Source organism: Leptodactylus fuscus, chromosome 10, assembly GCF_031893055.1.
Source record: "Leptodactylus fuscus isolate aLepFus1 chromosome 10, aLepFus1.hap2, whole genome shotgun sequence".
In the NCBI taxonomy this organism is placed as follows: Eukaryota; Metazoa; Chordata; class Amphibia; order Anura; family Leptodactylidae; genus Leptodactylus; species Leptodactylus fuscus.
Genome location: NC_134274.1, coordinates 15,897,794 through 15,925,645, shown reverse-complemented (window position 1 = coordinate 15,925,645; position 27,852 = coordinate 15,897,794). Strand labels below are relative to the sequence as shown.

General features: G+C 41.8%; 1 protein-coding gene across 2 annotated transcripts in view; it reads right to left on the bottom strand.

The window, feature by feature from the left end:
- The window catches only part of INPP5A (inositol polyphosphate-5-phosphatase A), a 264,758-nt gene that overhangs the window by 77,565 nt on the left and 159,341 nt on the right, over positions 1-27,852 (bottom strand). For both annotated transcript variants that reach the window (XM_075257715.1, XM_075257714.1), the window contains exons 7-8: positions 19,536-19,588; positions 18,967-19,086 (exon numbers count right to left, since the gene is read on the bottom strand). In XM_075257715.1, coding sequence (XP_075113816.1) covers positions 18,967-19,086; positions 19,536-19,588 — 173 coding nt within the window. The remainder of the gene's footprint in view (positions 1-18,966; positions 19,087-19,535; positions 19,589-27,852) is intronic.

The window sequence follows — 27,852 nt, the reverse complement described above, 5'->3', positions numbered from 1 at the left end:
GCGGTGCAGTGCAGGGCATCCAGTCACTGCTTTTCGCTCCGGATTAGGCCCAAATGAATGAGCCTAGTCCGGAGCGTGCCGCCATGAGGCGGACGCCGCGGCTGAATTGGCTGCGGCTTCCGCCTGAAGAAAGGGCAGATAGCTTTTTTCTTTTCCACTAGCCGCAAAAAAGAAGGCTAGCAGTCTCCATAGACCACCATTGTGAGGGGGTGGATTATGACGTGGATTCCACCCCCTCTGTGCCCGTGTGAACAAGCCCTAAGGGTGGCAGATTTGTAGCTGTTTCCAGGATGATTCTAAAACATGAGAATTGGAGATCTAAGGTCATCTGATCCAGAGATAAGCGGCGCCAATGGTGTCTGGCAGATTCTAGTTAGCTCCAGCCTTTAAAAAGTGATGGCTATCCTAGGGTATCATATACACGACCGAGAGCGCAGCATGGGGGGGGGGGTTCTGATGGTCCGCTCATTATAGAGTATGTCCTATCGAGCTATGAAAACTGATCAGAACGACCCTCCCCCATTTATTTAATATAGCATATGACAATGTGCTGTCACCTGAGCACCTTCCGTTAAAAAAATTGGATCCCCCTCTGTCTGCACGCTAGGTCTGGCAATTATTACAATTACAAATCATCCAAAATAAGGATCTGTTTAATAGGCATGTGACTGGAATTGTATATCTTATGTATCTTTATACGTATACTAAGCAAACATACCAGGGTACATTTCATTCCAAAAATGTGAAACCACCACCATATTACTATTAATACTAAAACACTGAAGACCCTCGAAAGCAATGACTGTCCAGACTAGATTTCTTCTCCATAAATTGTGCAGATAATCCTGAGGTTGCTGCCATACAATGGCGCCGATGTATTAAGACTGGCGTTTTGTACGTCAGTCTTAAAATAAAGAAATAACTAAGGCCCTAACTGGCACCGGGCATGACTGATGTGTGATGAGGCGCTGGCATTGGCACAGAGTTCTACCATAACTCACTCCAGAAACCTGGCATGAGTGATGATAAATATTACAGGTCTCATTGTGATTTGTAGACAAAGTCAATAAAGTTAAACAAATTTATAATATTTAGTTTGTCTAAAGAGCTTGCATTTACTACTAATAATAACCTATAGGAAATACAATGACACTACAAATAGCAAACCCCCTAATAAAACTCTACTGTTCCGCCATTAGCCTTAGAGGACACGATTACCAACCGGCTTAGTTTCTTAACCTTTTGATCTAGGAAGGTCCCATTTCAATATGAATCTTGTGAAAGTCTCCGGGAAGACTTAGTGGATTGTGTTTTGCATTCTGTCAGTTCAGCTAGTCACAGAGAGGACCGTGTATAGCGCCGGGACAATGGACAACTTTGCATAGCAGCTAGGTGCAAGAAAACTGGGCAATACCCCACTGGCCACATTTACAACAAAGAGGACTTTCTCTGGCTTGTAGTATTGTCAAGTGAAGGTCAGCGAAAGGTGACTGGACAAAGCGGACAAAGCCCCATCTAATGAGATCTGGGACATTCACTTCCAGTTACCTTCTCCATCACACACATTGGGTAAAAAAACGCATTACATACAGGGAGAGACTTTGCATTAATAGCGATCGTGCCAGGGAAAGTTTTGGTTTTGGTTCATGTTTATGGTTTATAGCAACTCCCGAGACACTTTCGTTTTATTGTCGAACGGTTCAGGAAAAACACAAAAACGCAAAACACTTTTCTCCAGGACTTAAAATGATACAGGTAATAAACACGAAACCAAAATGATCAGCCATCTATAACATGGAATACATCTACCTCAAAACCCAAATTACTATTTAAGGTCCCCTAAAGCTATGTTCACATTGTGAGCCAGCATAAAGCTACAGATCTACAAAAAAAACAAAACAAAACAACTAAAAACAGCGGTCCATATCAAAACTGAATTTCTGCACCAGATAGAGGGGCTTTTGTAAAAAGCACCTATAGTAAACGCGCCAACACCCCTCCCTATAAAGGTTTACAATAGGTGTATAACAAGGCTTAAAAAAAACCATGAAAAATTAGATTATGTAAACCTCACACATAAAACTGCAAATAAATAGGCAAAAAAAAAAAAAAAAAAAAGTCCATGAACTTGACCTTAAAGAGAACCTGCCACCAAATACAAAATGTAAGGCTATGACCCCCATGTAAGGCTATAGGTAAATGAACTCTTATTCACCAAGTAGGCGGCATTTATTTTCTGAAAAATAAAGGGGAGGAGTTTACTGTCTCTTGGAAAACAGGGGGCAATTGAAATTTTGTTTGCAAAAATTTTCAGAACAATTGCAATACAATCCTGACCTTATTCACATACAAGTATTTCAGACATTAAGCATTTGCAAGCCAAAATGTAACCTGAACATTGAGAAACTATTATAGAACGGTTAGCACATTTCATGTATTTTAGACCCTCTTAATCGATTTTTTTTTTTTTAATTATAATTTTTTATTAAAGTTTTAATCTGAGACCAGGTGAGAGATAAAGAGATAAAGGATGCAGAAGTAAGCACAGAAGTGAGCCTTATAAACATGAACTGAAGAAAATACAACAGTCTATATATGTAAGGATATATATACGGTATGTTATTCAATAACCATAAGAGACGAACAGGGGGAATCCATGAGACATTGGGTGCAGGGGAGCAGGGAGGCCATAGGCCACAGGTAGTCTATTCAAGTGGTGGGGGACATAAGAGAAGCACAAGCACTAGGCAGTGGTGTAACTAAAGTCTTGTGGGCCCCGGTGCAATCTTTTGTCCGGGGCCCTCTACCTCATCCCTACAGCGAATTCTTGATAGTGATGGTTACGAGTGCTAAGGCGTTTAATCCACCTTAGTGTGGTTAGGGGAATCTGTTTGTCTCTTTGGTTTATGGGTCAGATGGAAGCTGCAATCTCAATACTGATGCCAGTGCTTATGGGCCCCCTAAGGCTCCTGGGCCCCAATGTGACTGCATCCTCTCAACTTACGCCCCTGTCCAAGAGTGCTACAAGTCATAAACTGTCCAGAATCCATCCCACGGCTCCCATAGGACCTGCAATGATTTGGCTCTTAAATACTAATGTTAGAAATAAGATGCTCACACTACACTGAGAAAGTGGCCTAAAGTTATAAACTCAAATCTACAACTATAGAACCTCTAGTACCTTGTGAGGAGGAATCTGAGGTTGTGAGGTGTATATTAGTGCAAGAAAAAAAAATTAAAAACAAAACCCCAAACCTTTTGAATCACCTGTAAATCATAAAAATAAGGAACAGACACATATAACATATAATACAAGATGCTTAAAGGCGATTTGGACAAAAAGAATAAAATAAAATAAAACAACCTGTGTAGGACTAGAGAGGCCTGGTGCAGATAATTCTTGGCATTAAAGTTAGCCATTCCTAATAACAGAACCCTCCTAAGTGTGTGCACAGCGGTGCTGAAGTCTTCGCATACAGGAATAATACGGAGGTTTTGTGGGGCCTCCTAGTGGTAAGACTGCAGATAGACACACAAGGCATTCTGGACATGGAATGGGGCAATAACTAATGTCACCTGCCAATCTCAGGGATGAAGCAATGAGACTATAGCAGAATAATACAATAGTGTTACTAATAGTGTCAGTCATCACTGTGTGTAGTGTCAGGTGCATTTTAAGAAACTCTTAAAGCCACGGAAACATAAGCTAACATCAGGCTATGCAAGTGCTGGAAAAAGATCCAGAAAGACGGATTCCCTTACAGGAGATGTATTCTAGTGCTAATATGGCTAAGAAAAACCCCGAAAACATTGCAGTTTGCGAAACTGACCAAACCACAGATTATTTACGTGACGTCCTTAAGGCCTATTAATGTGACACTACCTACCAAGTATTCCCATCATCCTCCTTGTTACCCTCTAACTGATGAATATTCACAAAGATGCCCAAAGCACTGCCCACCCCTCTAAATGGAGGGTTACTATTAAAGAAAACCTGAGTGACCAAGATCATGTCTTCATCTCAACTAGTACACCAAGTACTGAGAAATGTCTGACAATGATCTACTTGTAATGGTGCCCCCTGGTGTCCAAAATGTATAGGTCCACACATCATCAGGACTGAACAATACTTTACACTAAAGTAAGCGATGTAACTCATTGCTCCTTGTAACCCCCTTTACCCCATGCTGATTTTCAGTCTAATGCACAGAACTTGAGTTCTCGGTTACGTTGCTCCAAATTTTGACCTGATGGATTTTTTTTAAAAAGGGGTATACGGTATTTTGTTTCGTATAAACAGCGCCACTCCTGTCCATGGATGGTGTCTGGTATTGCGGTTCAGCTCAATGTACATGAATGGGTATGAGCTACAACACCAGAGCAGTCCGAGCATAAAAGGGGGGTTTGTGAAAAGAAAGAACAACGCCATTTCTGGAGGCTTTATATACAGCTTTGAGGGTCTTACGCTCTCCCTAGTATACATTCTAAGCAGTAACAATGTTATCATTTAAAGAGGTTTTCTCATCATATAAAGTGATGGCATATTGCCAGCGCTCGCCACTGCTTTGAATGGTATGTGTGTGTGTGTGGGGGGGGGGGGGGGGGTCTGACCATTAAAAGGGTTTTCCAGGCTAAATAGTTTATGACCCATGCTTAGGATAGGCCATCACTGAAAGATAGCCAGGGGTCCGATACTTGCCAAGTATGGTGCCTGTGCTTGGTATTACAGCTCAGCCCCTTCACTTGAATGGGACTGAGCTGTGAATAGGCCAGTTGACCAATAAACACAGCATTACATGACCTGTGAGTACAAGAAGTGCTGACCCGCCAGTCTGGACCAATGTAAACAAAGAATAGACTGCTGTCTTTGTAGAGCTGATCAGTTGGGGTGCCAAGAACTGGACCGCCACCAACTTGAAACTTATTAACTATCCTAACCATTCACCTAATGAAGGCTGTGTTATGGGGCAGACACACAGGGCCTGTCTGTATTAATATTTTATAACAAAAGAAATAACTTATTTCCTATGGCGTTTTCTGCACCGGCGCTGAAGAGCGGTTCTTATTTGCTTTACATTGCCTTTGAAGATGGTGGATTGCTGGGAAGATCCAGGGCCTTTATCTGGCTATATGACATCACTGGGCGTACACGAGTTTGTCTTACAGAACAACATTTGATCACACAGATATTCCTGGGGGTCTTGATATAAAAGCTTATGACTATTAATAATAAGCAAACAGAATGGTCGGCGATGCTAAACACCGGAGGCGTTGTCAAGCGCGGAAAGTAATTAATTTCCTACACTACGGCATTTGCCAGACGCTTTGGATTAAGATGCAACGTCCATTTTTAATTTTAACAGTACCATTTGGAAGACAAAATGTTATATTTTGTTAAATTAATGACCTTGTCAGTAGCTATTTAAGATGAAAAGCAAAAAAAATAAAAAAAAACGCGCATCCATTTAATAAACTTAATCTAAGCTACGAAAGTCATAGATTCAGATATTCCCTCACAGGGAAGAAGAGATACATCATTGTGGAGAGATCATTCCCCATAAAGCAGATGATACCTTTAATAGGTAGACTAGCAAATGGAAGATTATAAAGTATCAGCAAAAAGCGTCAACGCGTTTATAGGTGAAAAGAAAAAAAAGCGGACGCTATGCAATTTGTAAATTATATACCCAAGAGGATTTTGGAAGAGGTTCTTTAGAGATGGGAATGGTAAAGAATCCCATGTCGTATAAAGGTTTTATTAAAATCTACACAGAGAAACGGCCCTATAGTCTGGGCCCCATTACTGGCCTCAATCGCGGTGAGGGGCCGACCAGACTACCCAGTCTTCAAAAGAAAAGTGAAAGTGTAAAAAAAGTGAAATGACGCCAGATATTGTAGGGTTTCTATATATTCCCAGCACTATGTATCGTCAAATGACGGACACTATACGGACTACACAGCACCACATTCTCCATAGTAATCATTGACTTTATAGACTGATGTGTTATGTAATGCAGAGTATAGTAACACAAACAGTGCCTACAATATATTGTATAGAAGGTAATAGAAACCTTTGGATTATATAGCCCATGTGTAAGCCTTATTATACAGTGTCTCATGGCCAAGTAGCAGGGATTTAGTTTCACTGATGTGACTTGTCTCTGATACAATATTGATTTTTCAGTAAATTCTGGACATTTTCATGGACTTCAAAGCTAATATTCACATGGTAAGCAGTGTACTGTATTACAGAAAGGGTTCTGTATAGAAGCAAAATCTTATAACATGCAAATAATATCAAAATTGTAGAGGACCAAAGATCACTAAATCCACTAACAGGGTGCTTCACTATGATGGACCAAGGAGAATAAACCCAGAAATCTGAAAGACACCCCCTGCACACAGTGAAACCGTACAGGAAGATGGCTGGGCTGAACCTGAACTAGGGGCTACCAGCTGCAAGGCAGAGGTGCTAACAGAATGTTAAAGGGGATGTCCCATAGCAAGGATCCCATCTATAATGCTAGATTTTTTTTGATTATAAGACTTTTCCTAAATACATTGCTTCATCAAAGCTGCTTTGTTTGGCCATATCTTAATTTATTCACTTTATTGTTTACACTGCGGTTCTATGACCACGGCCCTGGACCACGGGCTTATCTGCTCAGTCCCCAAGTGCCGTAGCTTCCTGGGAGGGGCTGAGGGCTGGGAGCTCCTCAGATAGGGGAGGGGGGATTTATGAGCTCCAGTATTTCTGAGCCCTTATCTCCTGCTTTCCACTTATCAGTCGGTTTGATTGAATTTGTCTGATAAGGGCTTAGATATGGAGTCCTTTGTATGTATTACAAACTGACTCAAATCCAGCTCTGCTACATCAGATTCCACATCAGCTTCATACTGTGGTAATTCATTTACAACCAATCACTCATTACTGACTGCAAACACAGCAGATAGCAGAGCAAGTGAAACCCTGCCCACCAATGTGCCGAGGAAACCAGGAAGTGAAGAGGGCACAGAGCCTGCAGGTTAGTGAACAAGTGTGACGGGAATACCCCTTTAACATTGGCGTCAACGGACCACAACAATGGACATACGATGCTAGTGTGAATCTAACTTAAGCCTTAAAAGGGTTGGCCAGGTAATAGGATACATATATAACTGCTGAGGCCAATTAGGGACCACAGAGGAGGACACGGGACATCACTATCTGTGACATCCCTGGGTTCTTTCCTTAGGCTGCTGATTGGCCTCATTGCTCATGTGACCTAATCAATCAGCAGCCTATGGGAAGGGACCAGGGACATCACAGCAAGCAAAGACTTCTGGCAAAGGACAGCCGAGCAGCAGGACCAGACTGGGAGGCCCCAAAGCACCAGGGGCATGCGAGTATAGTTAATTACAAAAAAAAAAAAAAAAAAAAAAAAAAAAGGATTTAGGCTGGAAAACCTATTTTGGGTACGCTCACACGGAGGGAAAGGTCGCAGAAACCTTTTCTGCAGTGTGAACATTCCTTGCCGTTTGCCGAGACAGAATGGCGATGCAGCATCCCGCTCCTGTGTAGGCCCGAATGAATGCGCCTACACTGGCGTTTTTGGCAGCGGAGGTGGATTCTGCGTCAAAACCAGCTGCCAAAAAACTCTGTGTGAACATACCCTAAGCTAACAGGGCAACTTTGGCTGTGACTGCCACCTTGTGTCCAAAAATTGCCTGGTCCTCTAGAGGTTGCAGTGACAAACGGTCACAAAAAACAACAACGAAAAACAAACCTCAAACTTGTTGCTTCTAACAAAAACCTTTCACTACTGGAGTCAAATGGCTTTCCCCTCTGTATGTATGTATATAGTCTATTATAGCAGCCACAATACAAAACAAATAACTATTGTTGGATCCCCAAAATTTGCAAGGACCATCGTCCGTTTTAGTAAAAAAAATAAAATAAATATAAAATAAAAAATTCTATCTATCTCCACCCTCCTAAAAAGGAGAGTGATTTATATCCCCATCTCCTTTGAAAAGCCAGGGGCTGTTTTCCAGCAGACAAAGAGTTAAGCTGACAAACAAGTAGGAAATATCTGCTGAGCAATCACATTTCCTCATTATATTGCTGTTTGATGAATGCTGGGATTTTTCAAGACCATTTGTTTGCAAGAAAAAAAAAAAAAGCACATTACTCTTGTGTTCGGCATTTCTCAATTCAGAGCATTATTGTAAATGAAACCTGGCTGTAAGCGTTTTACATTAATACAAATTAACAGCTGACTGATCGGCGCCATCACTCATCATCGGCCTTCTCAAAACTTTTGCATGGACAGGTCAAAACTCCCGTTAAAGAAAAGAAGAGATGGCAATAAACAGCCAACAACACGAACGGGTAACATCGCTCCCTAAAAAATAGGAATAGTTAATAGTGGTCAGGATACTATATACAGTAATAGGCTCGGGAGTCAGCAGGGTGTGTCTGGTATAAAGTAAAGCTCACATGTACCCCAATGTGCCATCAGACGGGGCATAGCCATCATGTGTGAGGCCATATACAGGTCTGCAGTAATGTTACTATATCATGTCACACTATATAAGGCCCCACTGGGATGTATCTGCCAAGCACTTTGGCTATTAGAACAATGGGAACGTTCTGTGTTAGCAACAGTATCCAACAACATGTCTGTTGTCCTGTGCGCCTTGTCATGAGCCCATTCACACAGATCAGTACACAAAGAGCGGGCGAGCGGAAGTAGATTCCAACTTTGGAAAAAGGAATGAAAAATCAGGCATTGGGAGAAAGTAAATTAAATACATTATCTTAAGCACAAGACGTACGCAGAGCAGGTCTTCCTATGTATCCAGCAGCCGTAACATTAACACCGCGTCTTGTCCAGCAAGTTTTATTCCGGGCTACTGTGCTGGCTAAAAAAACAACCTAAACCCCCCCACTACTATTAAATGGAAGGTATCAGAGTGTCATTTCAGATACCTGCTTGTAAATTATGGACTATGAAGAAAGATAAAGCCATGACTTATTTGCTTTCTTCTTCTTCCGTCCTCCTTGCTCCTGTACACTCCAGACCCCGCAGCTTCTATTAACTAGGACTGAACACTTTGCAATTCTAAGCCCCGGCTGACATGTCCATTATAAATCGCTATACTTACAGGACATAAATAAAACCGCAAGATTCATTCATTTTCATTTTCTTCTAATCTAATCCTATAATATCAAGCGCCATTAGCATTTATGGATTTTCCTTCATTTTGATTAGAAAGAAAACTAACATAGAAAACGCGTCTGATTCAGGGGAGGAATTTTTTTTATGATGATTCAATTAATTTGTAGTGACAGTGAAATCTAATTGATAAACCAAGACTATATTCATATACAATATTAGGGGGGGGGGGGTTAATCTTTTTCCATTGCTAGATTACTCATGTAATACAAATGTGTATGCACTGTATTCCAGGTAAGGATGGGACCTATGGTCTCTATGAGCTATGTCCGTCCTGTCCCTGATATCTCTACTGATGAATCTATTCAATGGGATGAATTCTAAAAGAATTGCCGAGACTAGAAAAACATGGCGACTTTCTATATATATATATATATATATATATATATATATATATATATATATATATATATATCATGAAGGTTTAATCCTATACAATCCCTTTAATAACTAGTGTCACTCTGGTTAATAGACTGGGCCTGAAAGCCAAACAAAACCGGGCTGATCTGCGATATTAGACACAGCCTACAGATAAATGCGCTGCCTTCTAGGATTAAATTTTTCTAACCTCATACAAGATCTATCCTAAAGATCAATGGTTTCAGTAGAGATTGAAGACTTGGGAACCTCAACACTGATGAGAACACAGAAATGAACAGACCTTATGGATGCAGTGCCATACATAGTGGTGTGGCAATGTCTGGTACTGCAGGTCAGCCCCATTCAGGTGACTAGGGATAAGCTGCAGTGCTAAGGATAGCCATACAAATGAAATAGTGTCTGGATGAACAACAAAATGGATACCGTGCATTTGTTCTTGTGACCAGTACAAGAGTCAGAGATCAGACAGAGATAGTATAGGCCATTAACGTCCCAGAGGACCTTCCACTAACACCAACTTTGGCTCTTTGCAACTTTGTATAGTTGCTGCTCCACTGACTGGGAATTTTTCTCTAGCCCCCACCGTTCCTGAGCAATCGGTTCTGTTAGTTTCAGCATCCAATATGCTAAATAGGTTCAGGTGGGTGGCACCAACTCCGGACCGCCTCCTTACAGTACAGAACCTAATATGCATAATGGATGCTAACACGATCACCACCATTTCTCCGGAAAGGTGGGGGCTAGAGACAAAATTCCAACTATGTCAGTCCTCTTTAATAATTTCGTCTTGGGACATTTCACTAAAATGGCCGCCTCATCCGAAATATCACATCAGATCCCACCAAAGCCATTTTCTTTCCATGGAAGACCTTGCTAATTTTAGCAGGATTCCGACTGGTTACTCAAAGCAACTCCTAATTTCCTACATCTTATTTCCACCTTCATTGTTCTCCATCGCTCCCATCTTCGAGCCATTAGCGTCCTAGAATCTACGAAAATCCATGGAAACTGAGTGATCGCATTCTGTAAAAAGAAATAAGGCGGAATAATAGCATAGCACTTCTAAACAGATTTCTCTCCTGATGTTGCCACTGCTGGTTCAATACCGGGGATGAATATTTATTACGCTCTCGATCAGATCCGACTGGTTTCTGGGCCGTCATGTCCTTAACATAACAAAAGAGAGAGAACATGATTTACCCTCAGGAAGAAAAGGTGTGGTGTTTGCTAGTCCAGCAACGTTTGCTAATGACCCAGTTTTTTGGGGGCTTGAAGTCACTTTTTACTTAGAAACCAGAGGGGCTCCTCTCGGCTTCTTTCAGCTGCTAGTTCTGGGAAAGAGAAGAGATTGGAGGGGTCTTTGAGACACTCTGACAGATGACTAATGAGTATCCATAAAACCACAAAGAATAGCTGTGTGGAGCCTGTGCATCACATCTCCTCTCCCTGGGAAACTAATTGCTCCGAATTGTTAACAGTAACATTAATTTTCTTGCCATCATTCCCTCTCAATGCCCAAAATGAGCATGAAGCAGGTCTTTTGACCAGACATAAAAGTTAAATGTCCCAATGTTGATCAAATTAACTTCAGCTATGCAACAATGGACTATATTTGTGAGAAAATAATGAGAGGCACAAAGGGCTGCTTTATGCCCGGATTTCACAGTTCCAATGTAAAAATGTTTCTGTTGAACTAGACCGGGCAGCATTGCCAAAAGAAAACAGGAGCCATGTCAAACCCTTGAAATGAAATCTCATTTCACGGACCTGGACTCCAAGGACAACGTCAGGGCGTTCTACTGACATGATCATCAAGAGGTCAGCCATGACGGTGCTAAGCCTGAGCGTCTCCAGGACCGCTGCAAGGGTAATATGTACAAAGTCACCCAAGACAGTTTACCCAAGACATACTCGGATAAAGTAAAGAATGTTACCATTAATAAAGATAACAGACTGTTTGGGAGGCAAACATGAAGCCATTTCCAAACAGGAGGGGAAAAATACTATGAAGACAGTTTAACTCGTTCGATGATAAGCCCCCTATAGGACATCTGAAGGACTGCAACGCATTACTGCAGCAAAAACTCAACCATTTTTCTGCTCAGAAAATAATACTGAAAAGCCATCTGAAGTAGTAGCCAAAATGTTAGCTCATAGGATTGGGAGGAACATCATAAAGGGCTTCACCGTGCAGATGTATAAAGATGGCGTGCAATGTGAAGCTATTCACAAGTATGCCAAAAAATTTTTTTATCTCCTATCTATCTATCTATCTATCTATCTATCTGTCTGTCTGTCTGTCTGTCTGTCTGTCTGTTATTCATATATAAAGGAATAGATTTTCAGTGACATAAAATTTTGCAACAGTGTTGCTGCATGTAATCCAACCCTGAGGCTTCCTCAACAATAAGTAACTTAATAAAAATATCAGTATTATGTCAATACATAGCATTTTTTGGTTGCGGTTTCTAGTTATTATCTAGTTATTTCTAGATATAAATGATGGGAAGGAAGTCATCACTACTACTATTTCACCATCTCCTGCGCGGAGTTGACATCAGATGAGAAAGTTAAGCTTTCCTCCTAGGCCAGCAATAGTCTATTGTACAGTCAGATTAATAAGATTTTCCTCTTCTAATTGTTTTACAGCGGCCATAAAGTAAGACTTCACCCTACACCAGCTCAGTGAAAGAATTTGGGTGGAGAACTGGTGACATCCTCCAGTGAAAACAATGAACACTACAGTTTTGTAATTTTGATTTTCATTACTGACCCAGATAGTCAAAAGATTACGACAAAGAAAGACGTCTCACTAGTACGACCTGTCTTCTACAGTATACGTACCGAGAGCCAATATAAATAAACTGCATAGGAATAAAAAGATTAATAAAGATTTAAAATAGATATATAATAAAGGTAAGTTGATTCAATACACAATAAATGTCATCTGAAGGCTAAGGCCATAGATAGCGGGTACACTGGGGGTATGATATTGCAACAGACCGCTTGTGGCAATAAGCAGCGGCCTGGAGAAGACAACAGGTTTACTCCAGGGTCTAGGCTGCAGTGTAAAGGTGGGAAAGCTGAACCTGCTAAACAAGCTCCGGGCAAGACACTTTGGGGCAAATTTACCAAGGCTGGTGTATTGTACATATGACCGACTGGTGCAGGGACAGATTGTTATGAAGAGGCTGTGGCATCTTCATAAATCTTTCAGATGTTCCATTGTCAGGTAGGCCTTGGCATAGATTTTCATTATAACTCCCCACCTTAGCCTGCCCCAATTACTACCCCTCCAATATTCACTGAATGTGGCGAGCAAGGCGTGGATCGGGATGCAAGTTTGTCACAAGACATGTGACTGGCCTTAATGAAAGCGATAGATGAATTTGCCCGTTTGTGCAACATTTTTTTAAGCTTTGCATGGATGGGATTTGTTTCAGGCTAAGGCTACTTGGCAACTTAGGTTATACAACAGGCCACGTACCATGTAGCCAGGGATTTAACACATTAGTGGGCCCTGTTCAATGGTTTCCTAAGTGGGCCCCTTCACATAATTTAATGTCCCCCTTAAATGACACACTCAAATAGCCCCAGCAATACATCTGGCCCCGCTCAGTGAATATATTATATATATATATATATATATATATATATATATATATATATATTATACTAGCTCTTTCATCCCGAGTGAGGTTGTCGTTTTTTATATAACCTGGGATCTTCTCAAATTCATTGGATACCAATTCATTGGATTCATTGTATTTGAGCTGCTATATATACGGTGTTGTGAGAAACTTTACATAGTGACTTTGGGACAGAAGTATTTGAAGTTAACCCTTTCCCGCCGATGGCATTTTTTGATTTTCGTTTTTGACTCCCCTCCTTCTAAACCCCATAACTTTTTTATTTCTCCGCTCCCAGAGCCATATGAGGTCTTAATTTTTGCGGGACAAATTTTTCTTCATGATGCCACCATTATTTATTCTATATAATGTACTGGGAAGCAGGGAAAAAATTCAGAATGGGGGGGATTTGAAGAAAAAATGCATTTCTGTGACTTTCTTACGGGTTTGGTTTTATGGCATTCACTGTGCAACCAAAATGACATGTCCCTTATATTCTGTGTTTCGTTACGATTCCGGGGATACCAAATTTATATTGTTTTATTTACATTTTGACCCCTTAAAAAAAATCCAAAACTGTGTTAAAAAATTATTTTTTGAAAAGTCGCCATATTCCGACAGCCGTAACTTTTTTATACGTGCGTGTACAGGGATGTATAGGGCGTCTTTTTTTGTGGGACCGGGTGTACTTTGTAGTTCTATCATTTTTGGGAAATGTTATTGCTTTGATCACTTTTTATTCAAATTTTTATCAGAATCAAAACAGTGAAAAAATGGCGGTTTGGCACTTTTGACCATTTTTCCCGCTACGGCGTTTACCGAACAGGAAAAATATTTGTGTAGCTTTGTAGAGCTGGCGATTTCGGACGTGGGGATACCTAACATGTATGTGTTTCACAGTTTTTAACTACTTTTATATGTGTTCTAGGGAAAGGGGGGTGATTGGAATTTTTAATCCTTTTTATTTATTTTTATATATTTTTTTTACTTTTTTTAAACTTTTTTTTTGCATTTATTAGACCGCCTAGGGGTATTGACATGGGTGGGCGGTGTCGCGGCTTGTCAGAGCGGTGGGGGTCGGCAAACATGGCTGCTCCAGAGCGTTAAAGAGAGCCTCCTGGAGTATCGTTAAGGGGAGGGGCAAAGTGGTAAAGTCTATGTATATGAGATTGTGTGGGGTTAGGGGCGAGGCTGTAGAGGGCAATAGGAATTTTGGGGCTTGCTATGGTCCAAAGTGTGTGAGATTGCAGAGATGGTGGTGTGAGTTTGGGTTTTGTGGGGGTCCTGGCACAAACGTATGTGCGCTATTGTGACGAAAAGTAGCCTATTGTTTAATCGAGTGTAATGACTATGTTTGTGGAAAATTTCAGCCAAATCGGTGGAGCGGTTTTTCTGTGATTGAGGAACAAACATCCGAACATGCAAACATCCAAACACACAAACCCACAAACTTTCACATTTATAATATTAATAGGATACACATACACTCACCTATGTGTATTGACAAATCCTCTATGTAGCATTCCTTATCTTACAGTACCTTCTATATTCCTCTATTAGCTTATTAAAAATTGTAAAGCTAGGATGATGACTGATCTCTCAAGAGACTTGGGACCTAGCTTTCCCAGAGCCCTGAAGACCAATATACCGGATACATTTTGCTATATACAAATCAGGGAAATCATAACTGACACCAGCTTCCATCTATACAGTAGTTTTATTGGTTATCGGGAAAGGGTGTAGGGCCGGTAATCGGCTCTTAGCTGGGAAAGGTGCATCTTTAAATGTTTTCCCTGCTGAAAGCAGTTTCTCAATTGTCTGCTTTGTAAGACGCACTATAGAGTCAAATGCTCTTTAGCCATTTAAAGTCTTAAGAGGAAAAGACTTATCGGCTTGTGTTTTCCGAGGCACTAAATCTGCATTATTAGGCCGTGCAGTTAAAGGGATTTAAAGGCCTGACTTTAAACCTCTCCCCTCTGTGTTTATCTGCCACTGAATGGCTCCTGTTGCTCGGCTGGAAATGTCCATCTATGCAGCTTTAAGAGGGGATTACAGGCAAGAAAAGAAGCACTTTCCCCATATATATGTTCTCACTTTCTCCTTTCCTACTGTCTGGAGGAGTGGTGCTAGACAATGGTGAAAGATGGTTCCCAAAACCTTGAATAGAGACACTGTTGGTGGTAGCATTCATTCACAGCGAGCTTCAGTGTATTGTCCACCCCAATCAGCCGATCAGAATAGAGTGCGCTGGTGGCTGCCAAAAGGTTAGCAGTGCGGATGAAAAGGGTTAGTCATTATTCACTGCTTTTACAGAACTGCTCTTTTGTGCTGCTCAGCCCATCATTTCACTATGGAGGTCCGGATCTGCGGCTCGGTGCTCCCTGAAAATGGCCAGTTTGTGTGAATGCAATTCCACAAGTGGCAGAACAACCTTGGATCCAGGGCTCACCCCCGTCATGGAAGGATGAGATGCTAAGGCACTTTCTTGGCAAATGTCACATTTTAATGATACCCAGTCCCGACATCACTGACCCAAAGTTAACACTAAAAACCACTGTCACTTTCCCGCCCTCTCTGCCAGGCCATCGTGGGAGGTCTGGGCACACAAAATTAGTTTAATGAAGCGGGAGGTGACAGGACATTGAAGACAGTACTCAGATGGAGCAATGACTGATTTACAGTAACAGATATGACAGCCACAGGAGAAAAAAAAAGGACAATGGAAGGATTTAACATTACAATGCACAAATGCTTCACTGGTTTTACCTGCATTTGTTATTAACCTATGTCTGAGACACATTTACAGGGGGCAGGTTGCAATGTGACAGGATCTATTTATTTCTGGTGAAGTATCCAAACATCTACATTGCAAGGCCACAGAGAAAGTCGCCATCTATAACAATGGATTCAAATTCTGGTGCAATTTTAGACCCTGGTCACACAAGCTTGGAGACTTTCAGGGGTACTGACCAACACTTATGCCGCCGTATACAACATCACTGACTTGCAAAAAATAAATAGGAATCGACCCCTAGTAAGGACATAGACTTAGCCCTTGTCAGGTGAATGAAGCCCTATGGGGCAGGAGCTCAGAGGTGTCTAGAAATCTATGCAATAGATGGACATAGGGGAGTAATAGGCAATGCTGTGATACCGGGTCTGCCCATACGACAAGTGCCCGCATGCTGCCCAAATGACTTGACTTGAATTGAAGTTTGTATTGGCAAATGAAAAGAGAAGAGGAAATTCTTGTGCCGCTTCTGGGTCCCTCCTCGATGTGACATCACACTCCAGCCCCATCTTTTAAACAGGAAGCACAGACACGAACACAAAAAAAAAGTGAATGTGTCCTACAGGCAACCTTTGTTTAAAACAAACAGTATGAAAAGGTCCCAGTGTCAGAGTGGCATGCATGGCGTGAATGGGATAAGGAGCTATTGTCCGCGCCCCTATGTATAACATAGTACAGATAATGACAAAGAAATGGCAGAGGGAGAAAAGACGTTTGTTTCTCTCATTGTCCTGGACACTGAGGCGCAGATAGTTTAATTTATCGTATACTTGCCTGAATCATCAGTATTCCATCATATTGTCCGGCGATGGGAAGAATTTTGAGGATCTCTTGAAAATAAATTAGCCAGTTGAACGAGCAGCATTATGGACGCCACACACTGACCCCTGCGTGGGCTCTGCAGAGGATCCTGTGACTGTCATCCCCTTCAGCCAATATAGTTTTAAAGTTCTACTAAGTCTTAGGTTTCCATAATTTCCTATGAGGTTTTCCTAAAGATCCACCACAAGCTGATGAGCCTCTACAGATCCGAACCGAGATGCATAGATCACTTACTAGAATCAGCTTGATATACTTTTTTCCATTCTATTTCCCATTGGCCTCAAATAAAAAGTCCAATTAAAAAAATAATAAAATTGATCCATGGCCTGGTTCACAGAAACCTGCATGCATAAAAAGCGATTAGCTAAGAAACCACACAGATCAGATAAACTAGATAGGGTCCGTGTGTTTTCCACATGAATCATGCGCAGAGAGTACTGCTTGCAGTACCTTTCTCTCTGCATGATTTATGTGGACACCAAGTGGAAACCACATGGACCCCATTATAGTCTATGTGGTCCATGTGGTTTCTTAGCTAACCGCTTGCGTGCAGGTTTCCGTTCGGGGAGTCCAATACCGAACGCAGATGTGAACCAGGCCTAAGGATATGTCCACACACATGAATTTGAGGTGGATTCCCCTTCAAAATTAGTTCCAAATTCCACCTGAAATTTGCCTCCCATTCATTTCAGCTAGCAGAAACAATAAGCATTATGGATCAATCTTCAGGCAGATTCTGGTTGAAGTGAATGGGGGGCAGAAATATTCTGCATAGAGGTTGTGGAATTTGCAAATTGAGAGGCAAATTCCATTCAAGCAGAAAAATTCTACTTCAAATTCCTGAAGCTGAATTTTTGAGCTAGAAAAATGCGTCCATGTGAACATACCCTTAGGCTATACTCACATTTGTTTCTATAGAAGACTCCATTGCAGTTTCTGCCTGAAAAGGGCGGATGAAAAAGTCCTGCGCGTACGGCTTTTGCATCAACTGCTTTCAGTTTGTAAACAGACACCTGGCAGACTCCATTATAGTCAATGGGGTCTGCCCAGTTCCATTTTATAACCACTGGCTAACATGGTACCAAAACAAACATTTTCCTTTTACCAGTTCCATATGTAACCGCAATTATAGCTGTCCACCTGTCTGGACCAGAAGAATGGACAAAATATGCCAGTGTGAACCTACACATTTTTAAGTAAACACCAAAAACTCCATATACGACTTATAGCTATAACAAACAGTGTCAACTTCAATTTCTTCAAGAAAATATAAGTTAAATAGAACTTCCCAATGTCATTCTAAGCTGCTGTCTCAAGTAAGACAGACTTCTTAATTCTGACTGCAGGCGCATATTCTAGAACTAGAGCTGTCAGATGATCATTACCATTCCAAAGCTCTCGTAAGAATTGTCTCCCTCCCTATAAGTTACTTATGGCCTAAGGGGACATTTGGATAGGGGTAGACCTGATTAGGAAATCTCTCAGAAAGGGCTTCTCAAATCTGTAGCAAGAAAGGGGAGGGGATGAAGCCAGGGCTGCTGAATCAGAGTCAGACACTTTTGGGTGGCAGTATTCCATCAAAGCAAGACGATTTATTATATACTACACAATTATTGATCTTGTATGATTATTGGATGCATAGCTTGCTGCATATTTACTTCCACAGGCTTACCAATTCCACAGTCCTGCGTGAAGCTATAAAACTGGGCAGGTGGCTACATAAGAACAGAAATACAACAAAATACTGAAATTAGGAATGTCATTTGCAATTGTTTTCTAAGGGGTTGCCTGAAGTAACCTATAATGGTTTTACTGGCTTACAGAAACCCTCAGTGACTTCAGAATATTCCTGATCTGTGCTGGAGCCTTGGCGCACTGTCCGGCTGTAATAAGGCGGAGGATTTTTTTCCTCTGCCGGTTTCAGTCCTCGGACAGTCCTTATTACAGTCAATGGGGTCTGTCAGGGTTTGTGTTTTATCTCAATTGTGTTGTGAACCTATCCTCACCAAATTGTCGGCACCATAACATCCGCGATTAAGGCAAGTTATCCAAGCAATGTCCCTGGTCATGGTCTACCTTACACATATTGCCACCAATACAGTTACAAAGGACCAAGCTGACTTACCTATTTAAAACATAACTTAGCGCCTTCTGCCGTATTCCTGAGTAGCTGGACGGGCTGGATTCCCAAGCAATTAAATTGGAAGCATCATGGAAAAGGTGAATGTTCACTAAGTCAAAGGCACTGCAAAAAAATGGATTTATAATATAAATTCTGACTAATTGTTCTGCTTTATTAACAGCAATTTCATGATCTACTTTATAGCAGTGTCATGGCCATAGACAGCAGCAGACTGGGGCTGACTCATTGAGGTCTATGGGAGAATTGTGTGTACATGCAGGCAGGGGACGTATATAAAGATGTAGCGGTGTCATCATCTACTGTCAGTAGTGGATGTCAATGACGGTACTGCTGCCTAGCAAACCCCTACAGAATTGGCAAGTGGCAGAGTGAAAATTACAGGATTTAGGACTTCGTGTTCCATATCGATATTAATAAGGAAAATAGTGAAATAAAAATTCTTTTAAAATATGTCTGATAAAAATAGGACATTTTGTGGCGACTTATTTACTTTAATAGGTTCTCAATCACAGACAGTGGATTTAGTACATTGTGTGAGAGTGGAAACGTACCAGTCAGTAATACACCATCGCGTCCGAATAAAGCCTTTTCTAGATGATTTGCTCTGAAAGATAAACACAATATAAAAGTAGATTTTAATATAGAGAAAGGCAGATGTGTCACTAATGAGAAAAACAGTAAGACGATATTAATTTCACAACTGAGAGAGTCGCAGCCGGGATTGTGTCTGTAAAGCGGACTATCTGCGCAGGAACACATCACATATATTGTGCACATGATTAATGATTATTTGTATCACGCCAACCACTGATCGACAGGACTATATTCACAATTCACTAGAACCGCCATGGGTAAAGCGACAGTCACATGGTCCTAGCCACAGGTCCGGTTGTGTGTTCTGTCAATCCATAAAATGGTTCGTAAGAAGTACACAAAACTAAATATGCAATGATGTGCCATTACTTACTAGTCGTGGGGCTTACACAGAAATGGTCCACTGTCAACGTAACATCCCCATAAAATTATGTTCCACAGGGATAGCGCATGCCTCCCCCTCGCCCCGTCTCCACCAAGTCCAGCTCTTTGCATCACCTAATATCAGCTGCTTCTGATCCTGCCACAGTTGGAATTTATACTCCGACCCCCGCTGTTCCAGAGCAATAAGTGCAGTTAGTTTTGGTGCCTGATGTGCTATTTAGGTTCTGTAAGGTCAGGTGGACAGTGTCAGGCTTGACCTCTGAATCGCACTCCTTTTCTGCTCCTGCCTGACACTAGCCACCTGACCGTACAGAGCCCTCATAGCATACCAAGCACCAAATCTAATACCATTTTCTGCTCCTGCTCCCAATCTGAAGTGACTCCATTTTTTTTTGTTTTTTTTAAGGAGATTTTTTATTTATTTATTTTTTTTAATGTAGATTGCAAGCCCCACATAGGGCTCACAATGTACATTTTTCCCTATCAGTATGTCTTTGGAATGTGGGGTGGAAGTCCATGCAAACACGGGGAGAACATACAAACTCCTTGCAGATGGTTTTTTGCCCTTGGTGGGATTTGAACACCAGGACTCCAGTGCTGCAAGGCTGCAGTGCTAACCACTGAGCCACCGTGTGGGCCCCCGTGACTCCATATTTTAAGGTGGCCTGAGGTGTCCCGGATTAGAGGACTCTGCCACCTCCAGAGCAGCAGGCATGGCGGCCATGTCCTCCGACCTCAGGACCACTGCTCTACATAGAGCCGTCTGCAGATTAAAGGAGTCCCTCAGTTTTAATAGTTAGAACACATATATACCCTGTAATAATTCTATTGTATTCTAAGTACTCTTTATGTCAGCTCTCCATTTCCTCATATTCCAGTTCCTATCTTTACTGTAGTTCGCCATGAATGGACATAGGATGTAGTCACGCCGCCATTCTATGATTAATAACCTTTTTCACATTTGCACTGTGGTCTACGCCTCGAAGCACAAAAAACAAACAAATCTTCCAACACTTTACAAACACATTTTACTCCGGGAAGAAAAGTCTTATCGGCCTGCGTGAAGCAAGATATGTGAACCTTGACACAAAACGGCCAGGACTCAATATTCTTATCTGAAACAAAATATCAACCGATTTAAAAGTCATTTCATATTGATTTAAGGAATAAATAGCCGGCAATTTGGAGACACCTTTCAATGTTATTCCAATTTTCGTTTGTCAAATGACTGATTCATACAGGCTGATGGAGAATATTGCTTAATATTTATATATCTAGAATTGCAGCGGGTGTAATATGAGGTGGACTGCGGCATACTGGATACAAAGACACTGCTCTGAATGAAATATCAAGCAAGGAAAGCTGCAATAAAATGCACAAAGTGACAAGCAAAGAAAATATGGTTATAAATGGACACTCCCAGGCTCTAGTATTATAGTATTATTAGCTCTCTTAATAAAGGACATTAACAATACCCAAAAGTGAGACTCGAGTAGGAAAGAATCTGAGGAAATGGGGTGATCCTGGGGATGAATACACAGGCATGGCTTTGGTGAGAGGTCGTCTTCACTTACAGAGATCAGGACAGGTTGTTCAAGGCCAAGTATTCCCCTCTGTGCTCAATTACACACAGATACACACCCTCAACAGGGTCCTGGATACAAAACCCAAAAGGTGTGGGAAGACCTCCTTTTATAGGGAGACTTTCCTGCACGGAGTGACTGAGGCATCAGGCCGTAACGCGGGCTGTACAAAATCATCATCACTCATGCACAGGAAATAGGTACAACAAGGATTCCACCCATTTGGTTCCAATCAATGTGCCACCCTTTTCCAGAATGTGCCAGGCCGAAGAAGACACGATGACTTGACAGTAAACACAATCCAAGACACAATGATACACCATGCAGTACAATAAGTTATCTGCAGCACAATGTACATCATACAATGCACACACACAAAGCAAACAGCTACACAAGACACTTGGAGGAAGGAGGTGTATGTATCACCAACTTACACACACATGCATGTGCCACCAGTCCATGTTTTTGCCATGTGAATACAAATACATATCAAACATGGCAAAGTGTCACTAGATACCGAACTATGTGGCTTATAATTCCCACTGTTTGGCAAGACACTATATAGGTCCTGTAGGTCTAGCCTACACCATGATGCTGAGCAGTGGCGAAACTACCGGGTTTGCAGCTGCCACAGGGCCCAAGACATTGGGGGCCCGGCAAGAGCCACTACCCCTGCGTTTTTTTCTTTTTATAATAGGACGTTACCGGCTGGAGTTACTCCAGCCTGTAACAGGGTCTATTTACCTACCGATCCTGGCAGAGGGCAGGAACGGTAAGTGACAAAGCAGGCCCCACAAGCACTGTTGTTATACTCGGGGGTCTTTCAGACCCCTAAGTATAATCATCGGAGGCCCTGGAAACGTAAAGGAACATAATAAACGTGTTACTTACCTTTCCACACTCCTGGCAGGCTTCAGGCCTAGTTGTGTGACGTCCCTGATGTCACATGACCCGGGCCCGTGTCCCAGGTCATGTGACATGAGTACATCATTAAAGAAGATCGACACCACTGAGGACTGCAGCGGAGCGGGAGATAGGAAACTGTGGGTTTTTTATGTTTGTATGCCCCTTGGTCTCCGATTATTATATTCTGGGGTCTGAAAAGACCCCAGAGTATAATAATTGTTCATTATGAGGGATAATACTGTGTGCAGGGGCCATTATGAGGGATAATACTGTGTGCAGGGGCCACTATGGGGCATAATACTGTGTGCAGGGGCCACTATGGGGCATAATACTGTGTGCAGGGGCCACTATGGGGCATAATACTGTGTGCAGGGGCCACTATGGGGCATAATACTGTGTGCAGGGGCCACTATGGGATATAATACTGTGTGCAGGGGCCACTATGGGGCATAATACTGTGTGCAGGGGCCACTATGGGATATAATACTGTGTTCAGGGGCCACTATGGGGGATAATACTGTGTGCAGGGGCCACTATGGGGCATAATACTGTGTTCAGGGGCCACTATGGGGCATAATACTGTGTGCAGGGGACACTATTGGTCATAATACTGTGTGCAGGGGCCACTATGGGGCATAATACTGTGTACTGGGGCCACTATCGGGCATAATACTGTATGCAGGGGCCACTATGGGGGCATAATACTGTGTACTGGGGCCACTATGGGACATACTACTGTGTACAGGGGCCACTATGGGACATACTACTGTGTACTGGGGCCACTATCGGGCATAATACTGCATGCAGGGGCCACTATGGGGCCATAATACTGTGTGCAAGGGCCACTATGGGGGCATAATGGATGGCGCAGGAATGCTGCGGGGGGAAGTCGGTTGGTCGAGGTCTTCGGTGTCAGTCAGGAAAGTGGGGGGCATGTCAAAAATTCACCACGGGGCCCCGCCATTCCTAGTTACGCCACTGGCGCTGCGCATAGGTCTATAGGGACATTATATGGCAGTACATGCAGTAAAAGGACACTCTTGATAAGTACATGTATCTGTGTAAAAGTATTTACTCAGACTGTGTATATTCATACATCACATATAAATCTGTCTTTCCATGTGGGATATTATTCTTCTTCCTATGTACTAGCTGGGAGATAGGGAGTGAAACCTCTAGTGATACACAGACATTGTGACCCTCTGGATTGATATATCAAAGAGATAATATATCGGAAAGGGGACGCCAAAGTAAAGCTGTGTCCCTTTAGCTGAAAAGCTAAATTGTCCTCACTTTGGCCGTGGTCATTTTCCTTCCACCCTTTCGGTATCTACAGGTTGCAATGTATTTCATTTGCTACATAGAGGAAACACATTGCTTGCAGAAAGTGTGATTAGATGCGATGTTGGAGCTTGTTCGCTGATGAATCTCCACTATAAATACCAGTCTCGTTCCCCAATGTCAGCTCAAATATCTGGATTACAGATCTGCCTTCAAATAAAAGGCCTTTTCTCTTTACAATTGCTGGATGAAATGGGACACCCAGGAACGGACTTGTGATCATTTAGCACCTGCAAAATGTACTTCAGAGGCAAGAAGCAAAATGATTTTGACCAGTGCAATGGCCGACATTAACTTAAACATCAAGCACCATTGCAGAGCTGCCAAAGTCAAAATCATTTGGAGACCACGGAAAAAAATGTGCTCGCTTTCTAACTTCTAGATTGCCTACAGTAAAAAAAACCCCTAAAGCTCTTTATATATTGATCCTCCCCGAGCAGCCATGACGGCAGGAGATTTCTGGAACAGTTCACTGCTAAATATATAAAAGATGAAAATGGGTGCCAGTTGCCATCTGCTATAGATACACAGTTATACCATTATTTTGGGAAAAATTGTCACTTGCCAAGGCTCCTGGATGACGATTGTACATTCATTTCTAATGTAAGTTCTATAGTTTTCTAAGTGTGTGCAGTTAATGACCCATCTGAAAGACAATTCAGGAGTCATTAAACCCTTTAGTGACCAGCCCTATAATAGGCCTTAAAGGGGTTGTCCCACAAAGTGTACAGGGCCATTCTTCAGCTCCTCATTCAACTTAAGCATTCTTACATGCAATCTCCAGAAAACAGTGACCCTGTCCTGAGACTGATCTGTACACTGGTGGTTGTGGTTATTTGTTGGCATCCATAAGTGAAAGAATCTCCATGACTGGAAATATGACCAGCTGCATGAAACAAACAGTATACCTGGAAATGAACGATAAAGGTGGACAGGAGATGATATTATCCACACTTGTCAGTCTGCAGAAGGTTGTGCAAATTCCTGAAACAAATTGCTAGAGATCTGGAGAGAACAGGTTTGTAAGAAAGAGGAAGGAAAGGGACATGGCTGATCTGCAGGGGACTGGGATACTTTAATATTTAAATGGCAGACATAAGTTCTGGTTGGATGTCCAAGCTAGGCTCCAAGGCCTAAGGTTCCTAGTGCCTGATCCCCCATATTGCTGACGCTTACAGTATTTACCTGCATATAATACACATGGGCTGAATGTTCACACATTTTCTACTGCTTGTTATAGCTTGAGTTCCCTTTTCCAACATGTGAGGGCAGAACGTATGCCAGTCTGTCACTATGTTAGTCTATTCTACTTGGTTTTGTGCACTTTGTACATAAGCTCTTCTCAAATGTAAAGTACTATGGAACCAAAAGTGCACTAAAAATAAATAGTAGTAATGCTGGCTGCTCCTAGGAGTTGTACCATGGAAAGACTTCTTTAAGACGTTCCATTATATGATCCTGCATAGCTGTGGCATGGATGTTTAAGTTACAATGAAGTAAAGGTGTTGTGTAGAAACAGCGGCTTCCCCACTTTCCAGGGAGTTGGTAAGCAGAGTCTATTCAGTCTGTGTCATTCTGATAGGAAGCTGTACTGAATCATAAAGAGTCTGAGGCCTAGCTGTGACTATGTCAGGGAGAGTCGCCTGTGCGATGAGGACGAACAGCCGCTATGGCAGGTGAATGTGTCTCAAGTGTGTTGCCTTGTTGTATTCCTACTTCTGTCTTGTTACTGGCAACTGGGTACAATAAAGTTATGGCCCCTGTATTATAGGGTGTCTGGTAGTCTCCTGTGTGGCACAACAGTAATATACATGGCACAGGTACCGCATGGGGGTGTAATATACTGTATATAGAACAAGATTTCTCCCACTTCTGACACTCTGATTCTATAGCTAGATTTTATTTGGATTTAAAAAAAAATCCTGTTAGCTTATCAGAAACAGCTCCACCCTTGACCGTAGGATGTGCCTGGAATTGCAGCTGCATCTACAGTACCAAATGAAACCGAAAGACAAAAGTGACAAAAAAAAAAAAGTTCCATTCCAATTCAAACAAATAAAGGAGAAAAAAAAAAATCTATCTACATATCAATCACGCTATTGAGTATTTTATTGGATTTTTTTTTTTGTGTTCCAACATGTACCATTTTACTGTCATCGTTGAGGAACTCCGATTTCTATCACCTGACAGTTCAAAGCCAATGTGGCCGATATTTCCCAGGTCATAATATCATCTGACATAATGGTTTATCCCCTACCGATCCACAAAATGCTGCAGCGGGGAGCCGGCTATGGATTAAACATGTGCCCAATATACAACATTCACTACTCAAGGTAAGTACACTTTTATATCTTCCACCTTACAACAAGGAGTCTCGCAGGGTTTTAATAATATGATTCCTTCAGGCAGCAGACGGATTGTGAAGAGAGGCAGTTTCATCTGCTAAAAGATGGCATAAATCACGGCGGAGAAAGGAGAGGCTGCGAGGAGGTTATCACCACACTGCCTTCTCTATGAAAGCTTTGCATTAGAGCATTAGTGAAATTAATTCATCTTTCATAAGAGGCCGGGGCAGTATCTGTGATCTATGACAAGCAGCCATTGCTCACCATAGCTGGAGAAAACACATATATATATCTATACAGCTCGGCCCTGATCCACTACACAAATCTGCCCGCTTTTTTTTTTCCTTAAATGATCTAACATTATCTGGAGTGCCGTTCCCTCAGGACTATTTCCTGACTCATTTCTTGCCAAGAGGCGTCATAAATTAAAAGGAGAAAGTTTTGTTCATTTTCGATGCTGCGCCTTGTAATTATTTAGAACAACATTATATCTCAATCACTGTAATTACCGGTAGATAATCCCGAAACGGCGGCTATAAAGGAGGAAGAGAGATCACGCCGTGGCCAGGACGGTTTTGCATATTTTTTTTTTTTTTTGCTACAAATCACACAAGCTATTTCTGGTATCGGGAGGAATATAATCTGCGCGGCGCGGTAATTGCTTGTTAACTGACAGGGCCTATTATCATATTACCGGAGACTAAATGTTGTCATGGAGGGACAATGGCGCACATTACCTCTCGATTGTCCCAATGAATAGCGACAGTAAATCAAGTAGGAAAGAGATTGTGATATTGCGCTAAAAACAGACAGAACAATGGATTAGGCAAATAGATCACCCCGCGGGGAATTGTATCGGAGTTCAGGTGCCTGCGGAGGTTAAAGACGACCCGTCTGCTCTCCTGACATGTCTGCTTTAGGAAAATAATTGTGTTGCCAATGAAATAACCCTGGAACATTTCTTAGGACTGTGACTGTTCCTCAGTTATTCCTCCTAGAAATGTATGAATAAATTGACAGATCTACAGAAAAAACTTGTGATTTGATTTTTTTTAAATTAAAAAAACGGACATGTGACAGAGGCCCCGCCGTACCCCTTTATATATAACATAGATACGTCTTTGACAGTCTTTCAGTTCTTCTGATCCTCCAACAGACTAGAAGAACGGAGAGCAAAACATAGATGTCAACAGAGTGTTTCTGTATTAAACCCTAGGCACTCCATGATGGATATATCCAGGATGAGTCCGGGTCAGGAAATGTTCTATGATGGATATAGATTGGCATGGAGCATGCCCCAGCTGCTAGGACAGACAAGTCTGATCCTTGACAATTTAACTATTTAGATGCCACAGTTAATAGTGACTGCAGCATCTAAGTGGTTACACAGAGAGACAACTGCCCCCTCCGCAAGCCCCTTGATCTCTGGGAGGTGGTGGTGCTATGCCAGCCAGATCTGCCATATATGAAGGGACAGCCACAGGTTTAATGCTGGTCAATGTAATACTGACATGTAGATTATCCTTCAGTATACAAATATTCCAGTGTATTAAACAAATTATCACGCCGAGTACCCTTATTGGGCCAAAAAAGCAAAAAGGTTTTTTTTGTTTTTTTTAAAAAAAGTAATAAAAAACCAAAAGAATATAATATAATATGTGGGTGTAAAATGATGTTAAATGAAAAAATAAAATAAATAAACCTAAACATAATTG